Below are 12,335 nucleotides of genomic sequence, written 5' to 3'. Positions count from 1 at the left end.
AAAACAATATTTCAACTTATCACCCTCAATCGGATATAATCTCAGAATGTGAAAATGGAATAGTATGACTTTATTAAAAACTCATTATAATATTTTAAAGTTTGTCATATTATTCAACAAAAATCTATACAGAGCACAGTGTTAAGTATTAGGGTCCGAGATAAAAGCCCTTGAGGAAAGGGTTACCAGACAGTGATGAAGGCTGCAGCAGGCAAGGGTACAAGGCAACATGATGAGTGAGAGGAATGTTACTCCTTCAGCCTAGGGATGGGGAGGGAGGCACTGGGAGCACATTAGGGAGATCTTCAAGACAGGAAAAGGGGGAGATAAGAGGGTGTTCCCTGGCAGGAGAGAGCAAGCAGAAAGTCAGAGGGGAAAGAAAGAACATGATATGTTCAAGGAACTGCAAAGCAGAGTGGTATGAGTAGGCATGTGAGGACAAGCAGTAGTTGTAGGAGGTGTGAAGCCTGGGAAGTGAGCACCTTGGGGTGTCAAGACAATTCAAAAGGGAAACAGACTTTTCAACAAATGTTGCTGGCCAACTGGATACTTACAAACAGAAGAATAAAGTTTGGCCTCCTATCTCATACCATATACAAAGGCTAATTCAAAATGGACAAAGAGTTAAATATAAAGGCCAAAACTAGAAAACTCTTAGAAGAAAACATAGGCTTATATTTTCTCACTTTGGATTAGGCAATGGTTTCTTACTAGCATAAATATAAGCAATGAGAGAAAAACTGATAGGGGACTTCCCTGAAGGTGCAGTGGATAGGAATCCACCTGCCAATGCAGGGAACATGGGTTTGATCCCTGGTCCAGGATTCCACATGCCATGAAGCAAGTAAGCCCATGTGCCACAACTACTGAGCCTGCAAGCTGCAACTACTGAAGCCTGCGTGCTCTAGAGTCACACACCACAACCAGTGAGCCTGTGCACCTAAAGCCTGTGCTCTGCAACAAGTGAAACCATTGCAATGAGAAGCCGCAATGAGAAGCCCGCACACTGCAACAAAGAGTAGCCCCTGCTTGCCTCAACTAGGGAAAGCCCACGTGAATCAACCAAGACCCAGTGCCAAGAATCCGCTGGTCAATGCAGGAAACATGGGTTCAATCCCTGATCTGGGAAGATTCCACATGCCACAAAACAACTAAGCCTGCGAGCATGGCCACAAGTACTGAGCCCATGATCCACAACTACTGATCCCGTGCACCCTAGAACCCGCACTCCATAACAAGAGGCCAGTGATGAGAAGCCCATGCACCAAAACTAGAGAGTAACCCCCTGCTCTCGACAACGAGGGAAAAGCCTGCACAGCAATGAAGACTCAGCACAGCCAAAAATAAATAATAAAAATTATTTTTTAAAAACTATTAAAAAGAAAAACAGGTAAATAGGACTTCATCAAAGTTAGTTTTGTGGTTCAAGAAAGTGAAAAGACAGATAAGAGAGGAGAAAATTTTTGCAAATCTGGTAAGAGACTTGTATCTAGAATATACAAAGAGCTCCTACAACTCAATAATAGAAAGAGAGTAAATAACCCAACCCAATGGGCAAAGGATCTGAATAGACATTTCTCCAAAGAGAATATAGAAATGGCCAGTAAGTATGTGAAAAGATGCTCAATATCACTAGCCATCAGGGAAATGGAAATCAAAACCACAGTGAAATACCACTTCACACCCAATACAATTGCTAAAACAAACAAACAAAAGCTCCAAACAAAAACAACAAACATGGACAAGAACAATTATCAGCAAAGACTGGAAAAACTTGGAACCCTCATACATTGCTGGTGGGAATCTAAAACAGTGCAGCTGCTTGGGAAACCAGTTTAGCAGTTCTTCAAAATGTTAAATGTAGTTACTATATCTAGCAATTCCTTCTTAGGTATAAAGACAAGATAAATGAAAACATAGGATTATATAAAAGGGCTTCCCTCAGGGCTCAGCTGGTAAAGAATCCGCCACCAATATAAAACTTGTACACAAATGTTCATGGCACCATTAATCATTATAATCAAAAGGGGAAAACAACCCAAATATCCATCAACTGATGAATGGAGAAACAAAATGTGGTATATCCATAACACTGAATATTATTCGGCTATGAAAAGGAATAAGTACTAACATGTTATAAAATGTATGAACCTTGAAATTATGATAAGCAAAAGAAGCAGGTCACAAGAAAGTAGATTAGAAGCTGCCTAAGACTTGGAAGAAGGAGGAAGGAAATGGGAGTGACTACTACTGGGTACTAAGTTTCTTTTTGGAGTAATAAAAACAAAAAGTTCTAGAATTAGATAGTAGTGATGGTAATACAACCTTGAGAACAAAAACCACTGAACTGTATACTTTCAAATAGTGAATTCTGTGATATGTGAATATTTGAATTTTTTTAAAAAAGAGCAATTAGAGTGCTCATTAGTGTGCCTGATGACTGGCTTTTTTTTTTTCACTGATTTTATGCTTCATTATGATTTTCCACTATTGTGCTAATTCTCACCTGTTGTGCAGGCCCATTTGCTGAGAGGGCTACAGCTGGGGAAGTGGCAGTTGTGATAACACCTCCTGCAACTCTCAGCATTGTGGTTCCAGGCTTTGAGAGCTGGGACGTGGCTGGTACAGACTTCAATGTGCTATCAGATATTTTCATTAGAGATGCCTGTCCCCCTGGGGCTGCCTGCAGAGACAAAACAGGTTGAAGTAATAACGTTACCCTGGTTAACAGGCACAATTCAATCTTTACCTACATATGCCCTCCACCCCACAACACATCCTCAAGAAAGCCTTGCTAATCAAAACTATATGAAGTATTTATTTGTGTACTTTCCAACAAGCTTTCAAGTTTATGACCTTTTAATACAAACGTTCCTTTATCCCTGATGTAGACTAAGTAAATGAATGTACTTGCAAGTCACCGTTGGGCAACTGTGCTTCAAAGGTAGGAGATATTTGTTATTAAAAAACTGAGCCCAAAGTGCTCCTACATGTAACACATAATGTTTAGACATGAAAATCTAACTAGATTTAAATGGGCTAGATTTAAATGGGTAATTTAATGGTGCTCTTGCCTGGAGAATCCCAGGGACGGAGGAGCCTGGTGGGCTGCCGTCTATGGGGTCGCACAGAGTCGGACACGACTGAAGCGACTTAGCAGCAGTAGCAGTAGCAGTAGCAGTATAGGCACAGCATTTAGCATCTGAGACTCTTTCAACAAATTACAGTTTTAGAGGTTTAAGTCAGGGTTCAGCAAACTTTTTCTATAAAAGGCATGAGTAAGCATTTTCAGTTTTGCAGGTTGGTTAAATTATTGCATGGAGTCATGACTAGAATCTAGAAGTAGTCATGACATTAATTTGTATTGGGGTCTCATGCAAATTAAAACCACAATGAGATATCACTTCATACTCACAGAAATGGCTAAAATTTTAAAGAATGATGATACTCTGTGTTGTGAGGATGTACAGTAACTAGAACTCTCCCACATTACTCATGGGAGAATCAAATGGTACAACCACTTTGATAATGACAGATATAAAACTATCCATCAGTTTCTTATACTTACCCTATGACCTAGCTATTCTACTATACAAATGATCTATATAAGAATACTCATAACAGTATCATTCATAAGTCAAAACCTGGAAATAACCCAAGCATCCATCAACAGGAGAGTAGAGTCAAGCAACAAAACATTACTCAAGAATAAAAAATCAAAAATCAATACACACATGGATAAATCTCAAAAACATTCTGTTCAACAATAGAAGCTAAAAAAGACTATAATTTTATTGATATGAAGCTCAAGAACAGACAAAAGCTACTCTATGGTAACAAACAGAAAAATGGTGATAGAAAAAAGTGGAATGAGAAATGAAGGTTATGTTCTAGAGAGATGGAAATGCTCTAAAGCGTGATTGGGGTAGGCTTGAAAGAGCACAGACATCCATCCAACTCACTGAGCAGTACACTGTGATGTGCACATTATTCTATGAAATTATACCTTAATAAAAAGCAACAGGAAAGGTCTTAGCTGTGGCAGAACAAAAAAGAAAATCACTGCATTGGGTGCAACATGAGCAGATTAGAAGAAATTAGCTAAGATTTTAAAGAACTGCCTAAAGAATTCTGGGGCCTTGTATCTGTTTAACATAGCAAAGAGCATCTGATCAAAGGGAATTCAACACTTAAGGAAACCAAATGCTGGTAATCTGAAAAGATCAATAAAAATGATAAACCTAACTAGACTGATCAAGAAAAAAAGAGAAGATATAAAATTATCAAAATCCAGAATGAAAAAGGGGACATCACTAAATAGCCTACAGACATTAAAAGGATAATGAGGGAAAATCATGAACTAGTTTGAAACTACTTAGATGTAATAAAGGGCTTCTCTGATGGTTCTGACGGTAAAGTATCTGCCTGCAATGCAGGAGACACAGGTTCAATCTCTGGGTTGGGAAGATCCCCTGGAGAAGGGAATGGCAACCCACTCCAGTATTCTCGCCTGGAGGATCCCATAGACAAAAGAGCCTGGTGGGCTACAGTCCATGGGGTCACAAAGAGTCGCACACAGCTGAGCGACTAACACACACACACACACACACACACACACACAAGGGGTTGGATTGCAGAGTAGCAAAACACACACACACACACACACACACACACACACACAAAAGGGGTTGGATTGCAGAGTAGCAAAACACACACACACACACACACACACGTAATAAACAAATTCCTTTAAGGATATCAACTACCAAATCTCCTTAAGACTAAATAACCTGAACAGTCATATGTGTTAAATAAATTGGAACTGTAGATTAAAATCTTCCCAATTAGAAAAGCTCCAGGCCACTACAGTTTCACTGGTGTATTCTGAATAGTTAAGAAATAATACCAAGTCGACATAAATTCTTCTCCAAAAAGTGAAAAGGAGGGAGAAGTTTCCAACTCAGTTTATGAGGTCAGCACTACTCTGATACCAAAACCAGACAGACATTACAATGAAAATTACTGATCAATATTCCTTGGGAAAATTCTAAACAAAATGTTACCAAATCAAATTCAACAATACTTTAAAAGAGTATTTAAAAATATCACAACCAAGTAGGTTTTATTCTAGGAATGCAGAGTTGTTTTAATATTTGAAATATCGATGTGATTCACTTTATTAACAAATTAAAAGAAAAAAGAAAAACCACATGATCCTCTCAACAGACAGAGAAAAAGCATTTGACAAAAATCTGATGTGCTTTGAGAACTGCTGATCTACACACAGACATAAAAAGTGCATGATTTGTAAAAAATGGCATCACACTGTCTACACCTTCTACACTTTGTTTCATCTGTAAGTTTTGAAATTTAGCTGTAGATTCTCCTACAGATGATTATGATACCCCTCGCCCAGTTAAAATTCCCTATCATTACTCTTCCACCTATACTAAAGAAGCTACAGAAACCTCCACCAAGCTTCCTGTAGCATTTACTTACAATATGGATAGTGTGGCTGAAATAACCTATAACACTATTCAGAATCTCTGATACAAAGTCCCTGCAGAGAAATTTTTAGAATGAAGGGTCAAGAAAATCTTTGTTTCTTCTAAGAAAATATTATGTGGTTATTTTTCTTCCTCTCACAAGTAGTGTGAATTTTACAACTGATCATCTTTTTTAACTTTGGCAAATTTTATCAAATATACAAGACATTACTGTTTGCATAACTAAATAACTCTCTGGTCTCATCTTCTCATTCTCCTTATATTTCCCCAAATCTTGATATTTTATTCTTATTATTCTATAGTATTTTATCACTTATTCACTTAGGTAACTATAATTTCTCTGTGGAAAGAAACAAGCTGTAATATTTAAATAAATGCCATAACTACCACATATTTGGTATGTGTGTGAGTGTGCATTTACCTGGGTAAACAAAGTGGTTTTTTGTCCAGAGATGACTTTTAATGTCTGCTGTCCTTGTGCAGAGGATGTGTTGACTCCCAGTGTTCCTTGGACCACTGACCCCGTAGTCAGCTGTTTCCCAGACGTCTGGGGTGATGGCTGGCCAACTAAAAACGTGCCCTAAGTTACAAAGACCCGATCAGTAATTTGTTAAGTTCAAATGACTTTAAATCACAGGGTCCCATATTATAAGCAACAATGCTCCCCTTCAATTCTACTCCTCATCAAAACAAACGGAAGAGCTCTGATCTCAGTGTCACCACCAACAGCTATCCCTACTTCTCCAGCTTTGCACTTGAGTTACAGAGCAGGCTGTTAGAAGCTCAAGTTTTACAATCTAGTCCTCACAGCTGGATTTAACCATTCAGACTGATAACTGAACACCTGGAACCAAAATACCTTTCCCTTACTTGCAGAGGAGCCAAGACTAGCCACGAGGGGAAAGAAAGCATTAAGGGAAAGCAAGACGGCAGAAACCTGGCCCTAACCTTGAATCCAATGTTAACTCCAAACCATAACTTGGTACTAGGTTTGGTTACTCCCGTCTAAGAGAAAATTTTCAACTGCACACTAATACTATTCCAAACATGAGAGGCAACAGCATAGCAACCATCTCTCAGAAAGACCTGAGTTTAAACCCAAATTCTACCAACTAGCTCAGCAGAGAGATCCTGGATAAGTTACTTAAGTCTTTCTGAATCTCTACTTGCTTTTCTCTCAAAACACAACAAGCCCCAAATAATACAAATTTGTAACATGGCTAAAATGTTATTAATAGTACCGATTAATAGACCCCTGATTCCAGAGCTGTAAAGGTAAACCCACTACAATTAAAGGCAGTCATTATAAATAACTAGGTGATTTAGAAGGTACCAGTGACAAACAACCATACCTGAGGGGTTTGCTTGAGGATGTAGGATGTGTACGTCAGATGCTGGGATAGCCCTCCGGGGCCAGCAGGGTTCTGGGCTCCACTGGTTCCTCCTGCTCCTCCACTGCTGCCACTGCCTCCCCCACCACTACTGCTACCACCACTGCTGCCACCAGCTGAGCCAGACTGGAGGTCTGAAAATGCAACCAATGACAGCATATTCATAAAAATACTAAGAGAAGGCTTAACAGAGAAAACAGATGAGCCCAGAGCAATGTTGTCACGATGGCTGCATTCCTTCCCTTTCCTTCTTTCCTCCTTTTTTTGGTGATACAGACTTCTGTGTCAAGAGTGAGAATTTCCGGGTGCAGAAGATGGAAATATATTTACTTCTGACTGAATGGAGGTCGACTAGTTCAGCTCTGAGTACTGAAATGAAGAACTTATCTTTGCAAGTGTTCTGGCTTAGCTGTAGGAGATTGAGTTGGATACATTTCCTAATCAAGTGTTTTTAATCAACACTTAACATACTCCGAGAAGAGGTCCCAAACTTTTTGGCATCTGATTCAATTTCAGAGAAACTGCTGGAATTTAGTGTAATTTTACAGTACTCTCTCTTTTCCATCTCACCCTGCTCTGGAAAAAACTAAGACTTTCCTCATATTTACAATGACTCCAGTCTATTTTGCTTTTCAAATTCCACTTTAAAGCCTTTGTACCCCTTTTTACTTTCTTTTTGGTGACATACAAAAACTCAACTCTAAGGAGCTCTCTGAATGGATTTTTGGAATACTTATATTGTCTTCTTCTTACATAGCTAAATTTCTGATACATCACTGCTTAGGTATGAGGAAAAATCAGCAGGGTGAGAGAGTGGAGATCACACACTACAGTCAGTAAACAAAATCGTTGACTAGCTTCTGAAACTCAGTCCCCCGAAACCAAATTTCCCTGCCAAGTTTATGATGAATCTCTCTATCCAAAACTTTATTCCCTTTCTTGTCCCATTTGACCTCAGTCCTGTGCTAACTGAACATTAATCAACCAGAGTCAGAAGACTAAAACTGCCGTTGTTAATAACATCATTCATGTACTAAAACTGCTGTTGCAAATAACATCACTGAAGTAAAAACTCAGTTTCTCCAGGGCAAGATGAACAAACAGACCTCTGAGCCTTGGACCACCCGGCCAGAGAAACATAAACCAGAGACATGCTGACTCCCAAAACTATGACTAAGAAATGTCACGAGGTGATGATTAACCCTGGCTTCTCTGTTCTTCCCCTTTAAAAACTCCAAATTCAAAGACCAAGCTGGAGTGGACCTGAGACTTGTTTCCCACTTGCTTGGTTGGTGCCCTGCAATAAACTCTTCCTCTGCTGCAAACTCCTGTCAGAAACTGCCTTTCTGTACAATGGGCAAACAAGCCCTTGCCTGGTTACAATTACACACTGCATTTTGGCAAGGGGCTAATTTCTAACGAACCTAATTGCTGTACCAATTATACTTCTGACTCACATAGAAGTAATTCCTCTTATCCTTTCAACATCACCCAAATTGTTTTTCGTTGTATGTCAAAGCAAAGGTTTATACAAATCTATAAGTATAAACCATTTATATAAGTATAAACCATCTAATTTCCTTGGGGCTTTACATCTTATACACTAAAGCTGAGTCTGTACTTCTCTTGCCATCTCCCAAACTAGCAAATTTAAGATGCACATCTAAATAATGGCAAGCAGAGACACTCGATTCCAATCCTATTCCCATCCCCTTCAAGATAAAAACAGGCGTTAAGCAATCTTCTCAGGTGTTACCAGTTTTTAGATACCACTGACAGAAAGAACTCTTCTTTATTTCCAGCTCAGCTTCTCCCAAAAACAGCCTCAACATCCTCCCGTCTTCAGTGTATCTGTTCCTGATCCCAGACTCTTCAGTAGATAAATCCACGAAAACAGCGTCACCTCCCAGGACTATGATTATTTTAAAAATCCATTGCTAGTTAAAATATCTGTATGGTTTAAATCCATGTAGGCAAATGCCACCACGCTACCACAAACAAAGCTAAGAAAATGCTTCCTGAAACAGGTAAGAACTGCCCCTCTGATGGATGAGGTGAACATACTCAAAGACCCAAGAATCAAATGATTTAACGATGGACTCACTAGCATTGTTGGTAGCTCGCAGGATGGCTCCCTGAGGGATCAGCAGGAGTTTTCCTTTGCCTGAAGGGTTCTTACTGTTTGTTGTAAGGTAGAGTTTAGTGCCAGGAGGCAAGTTTGCCAAGTTGGCCAAATTAGTAGCTGGAAGCTGCAATGTTGCCATCACTAAAATGGTGAAGGGAATAAAGGGGAAAAAAAGAAAGAGGAAAAACAGTAAATTAAGTTGGAACTGAAGGCAATGCTAGTTCTAAAATTAAAACACATGCAGAGTAATAAAATACTTATTAAAAAACATTAATAAACATGGTGGGAATATAAACTGATAAAGCCACTAAGGAAGACAGTTTGGAGATTCCTTAAAAAGCTAGGAATAAATCTACCATATGACCTAGCAATACCACTTCTAGGCATGTATCCTGAGGAAATGAAAATTGAAAAAGGCACACGTACCCCAATGTTCACTGCAGCACTATTTATAAAGCTGGGACATGGAAGCAACCTAGATGTCCATCAACAGATGAATGGATGAAGAAGCTGTGGTACATTTATACAATGGAACACAGCCATAAAAAGGAATGCATTTGAGTTAGTTCTAATGAGGTGGATGAACCTAGAGCCTATTATACAGAGTGAAGTAAGTCAGGAAGAGAAAAAATATCATATACTAACACATATATGTGGAATCTGTAAGGATGGTACTGTGAACCTATCTGCAGGGCAGCGACGGAGATGCAGACATAGAGAACAGATTTGTGGACATGGGTGAGGGGGGAGGAATGAGAGGGTGGCATGAATGGAAAGACAGCATGGAAGCATATACACTACAATATGTAAAATAGATAGCCAACGGAAATTTGCTGTATGACTCAGGGAACTCAACCCGGGGCTCTGTAAAAACCTAGAGGGGTGGGAAAGGGTGGGAGGTGAGAGGGAGGTTCAAGAGGGAGGGAACATATATACACTTAATGGCTAATTCATGTTGCTGTATGGCAGAAACCAAACCAATACTATAAAGCAATTATCCTTCAATTAAAAATAAATTAAAAAAAACAACTCTACATTTCGCTTCCTAGATGCACAGTGCTTTAAAAGCTGATATTCTTAATTATCTTGCTAATTTAAAATTTTACATACTAGAAGAAACTGCTATAAAGAAGTTTATATCTGTATATAAATAGGGTGACCATATATCCTGGTTTGCCCAAAGCATTTACAATTTATACCCATGTCCCAACAATAATTTGGGCTTCCAAGGTGGCGCTAGTTGTAAAGAACCCATCTGCCAATGCAGGAGATGTAAGAGATTTGGGTTCAATCCCTGGGTCAGAAGATCCCCTAGAGGAAGGCCTGGCAACCAACTCCAACATTCTTGCCTGGAGACTCGCATGGACAAAGGAGTCTGGCAGGCTATGGTCCATAGGGTCGCAAAGAGTTGGACACAACTCAAGTGACTTAGCACACAGCACCCACTATAAATACTAATAGTGACTCAACTCTCAAAAGCACTATGGTTTAGACAATTAATGAAATAATCACATTTCAAATGTGAAATAACATTTCCTTCCCATTTGTTTAAAGCCCCTTTATGGTCAATTTCTAGTAACGATGAATTTACTGATTTGAAACAAGACTTCTAGTCTCCCTCACTTCCTAAGAACTAAAAAAACGCCACAGTCAACTACTGGTACATATACTACGAAACTATAATTCATCTTTTAAAAGTCTCACATATGCCAAACAGCTTTCACTTACCATTTAGAATTTCCTTCTCAGCGCACATGGCTGTAAAACCTCTGAACATGAAAACTTTCTGCAGTTACTTTGCATTAGAATCTCCACCAAACAAACCCTACAGAACCACGTGAGCAGCCTCAGGGCAAGGACTCTCACTGCCTCCTCCTGCCTGTGAGAGTATTCTTCTCATTACCACTTCACTGTGCAAAGCTTAGGGAGGCAGGAACCCTGGAAGTTGCCCCAAATAACCAGGAACTGATACTGAACTAAGGGCCATCTCTCTCCGTTATGACCAGAACTAATCTCATCTTAAATCACTGTGCATAGCAACCACGTCAGAACTGCAAACCTCTCTACCACACACACCCAGAGTCCCGTCCCCACGGGGCTCACGGTCCCTGATCTGAACCCATCCCCTCATCCTTTCTTCCTTCACTTTCTCACTACGCCCCCAACCCCAGGAATTCATGCTGTGATCCTTACACCTTCTAGAACCTTAGTCTCCTTGAGCATATCTCTTTTTGTGGTAATTAAAACTGTCAGTCCTCTGAAGATAAGACATCCCCAGGAATCCCCTAGCTATTTTCTGTTTTACCTCAATACCCTAGGTCTAGGGCCAGGAGAGGAACATTTCTGCTCTGCAGTTTGGCTTTTAAACCATTATCACCGCTCACTCCAGGGGAGGAGAAAGAGCCCTGCCTCCTTTGAGGCTACTACTGAGCTATATCTCCCTCTCTTTTCTGCTCTCATTTCCTGAACTCTCAAGTCACTTCCCCTCATTTGCTGAAGGCAGACTCCTGACTCAAAAGTACTGTGCTCTATGCTAAAGATAATCATTCTCAGTGACAGCACTGTAGAAGACTTATTTAATTCTCTGCCTTCTCAGGTGCTATATCTTCCAAACTCCAAAGATCACTTTTCCGGTCCATCTTGAACACTCATTTTTCTTTTTTAATTTATTTATTTTTAGCTGAAGGATAATTGCTTCATAGTATTGTGCTGGTTTCTACCAAACATCAACATGAACCAGCCGCAGGTCAAACACTCATTTTTAATGCCACAAATGAACTCTGTCATCAGCAGCAATCCATCACCTCTGAAATCTTCATTTTGGACATTCACTACCCTTCTATCCTCCCAACTCACTGCAACCACTCTTTAGCCTCATCAAAAATTAGAACATATCAAATGCCTTAAGTATATTTCTTCCTGCCCTCACAGAACAACACATCAAGGACTAAAACATTCAAAGTGTTTAAACTTTTATTTAGTAGAGAATGCCTCAGTCAAGTATCTCCAAATGCTGCTGGCAAATGAACATACCAGGATCTTAAATCTGAAATAGAACCCAAAGTGGAAATGAGGACAAACAAGGATGATTCTTCAGATTTAAAAGCAGTATCAAGAAATATCTTCTATTTCAACTGTTCTTTATCGCTCTCTCACATACACATACCTTAAAGCAGAAGCATTATAGATCTCTATGTAAAATGTTACATGAGAAAGATTAACATGTCTTTATAAAACTCCTTACAACTTCAACCTACTAAGTTTTCCTAGAGAGAACCAAATAGCAAATAAAATCACTAGCACAGAGCATTT

General features: G+C 39.4%; 1 protein-coding gene across 27 annotated transcripts in view; it reads right to left on the bottom strand.

Moving 5' to 3' along the window:
- The window catches only part of YEATS2 (YEATS domain containing 2), a 105,418-nt gene that overhangs the window by 21,825 nt on the left and 71,258 nt on the right, over positions 1 to 12,335 (bottom strand). For all 27 annotated transcript variants that reach the window (XR_014077186.1, XR_014077188.1, XR_014077190.1 and 24 more), the window contains 4 exons: positions 9,003 to 9,164; positions 6,860 to 7,032; positions 5,929 to 6,087; positions 2,507 to 2,683 (listed from right to left, as the gene is read on the bottom strand). Coding sequence is in view for 22 of the 27 variants with exons in the window: in XM_081571202.1 (XP_081427328.1) it covers positions 2,507 to 2,683; positions 5,929 to 6,087; positions 6,860 to 7,032; positions 9,003 to 9,164 (671 nt within the window). In the remaining 5 variants the exon portion in view is untranslated. The remainder of the gene's footprint in view (positions 1 to 2,506; positions 2,684 to 5,928; positions 6,088 to 6,859; positions 7,033 to 9,002; positions 9,165 to 12,335) is intronic.

The sequence above is a fragment of the Giraffa tippelskirchi genome, chromosome 2 (assembly GCF_054371585.1).
Source record: "Giraffa tippelskirchi isolate mGirTip1 chromosome 2, T2T-mGirTip1v1.2.pri, whole genome shotgun sequence".
Lineage (NCBI taxonomy): Eukaryota > Metazoa > Chordata > Mammalia > Artiodactyla > Giraffidae > Giraffa > Giraffa tippelskirchi.
The sequence above is the reverse complement of the archived record's forward strand: the minus strand, read 5'-3'. Positions and strand labels throughout refer to the sequence as shown.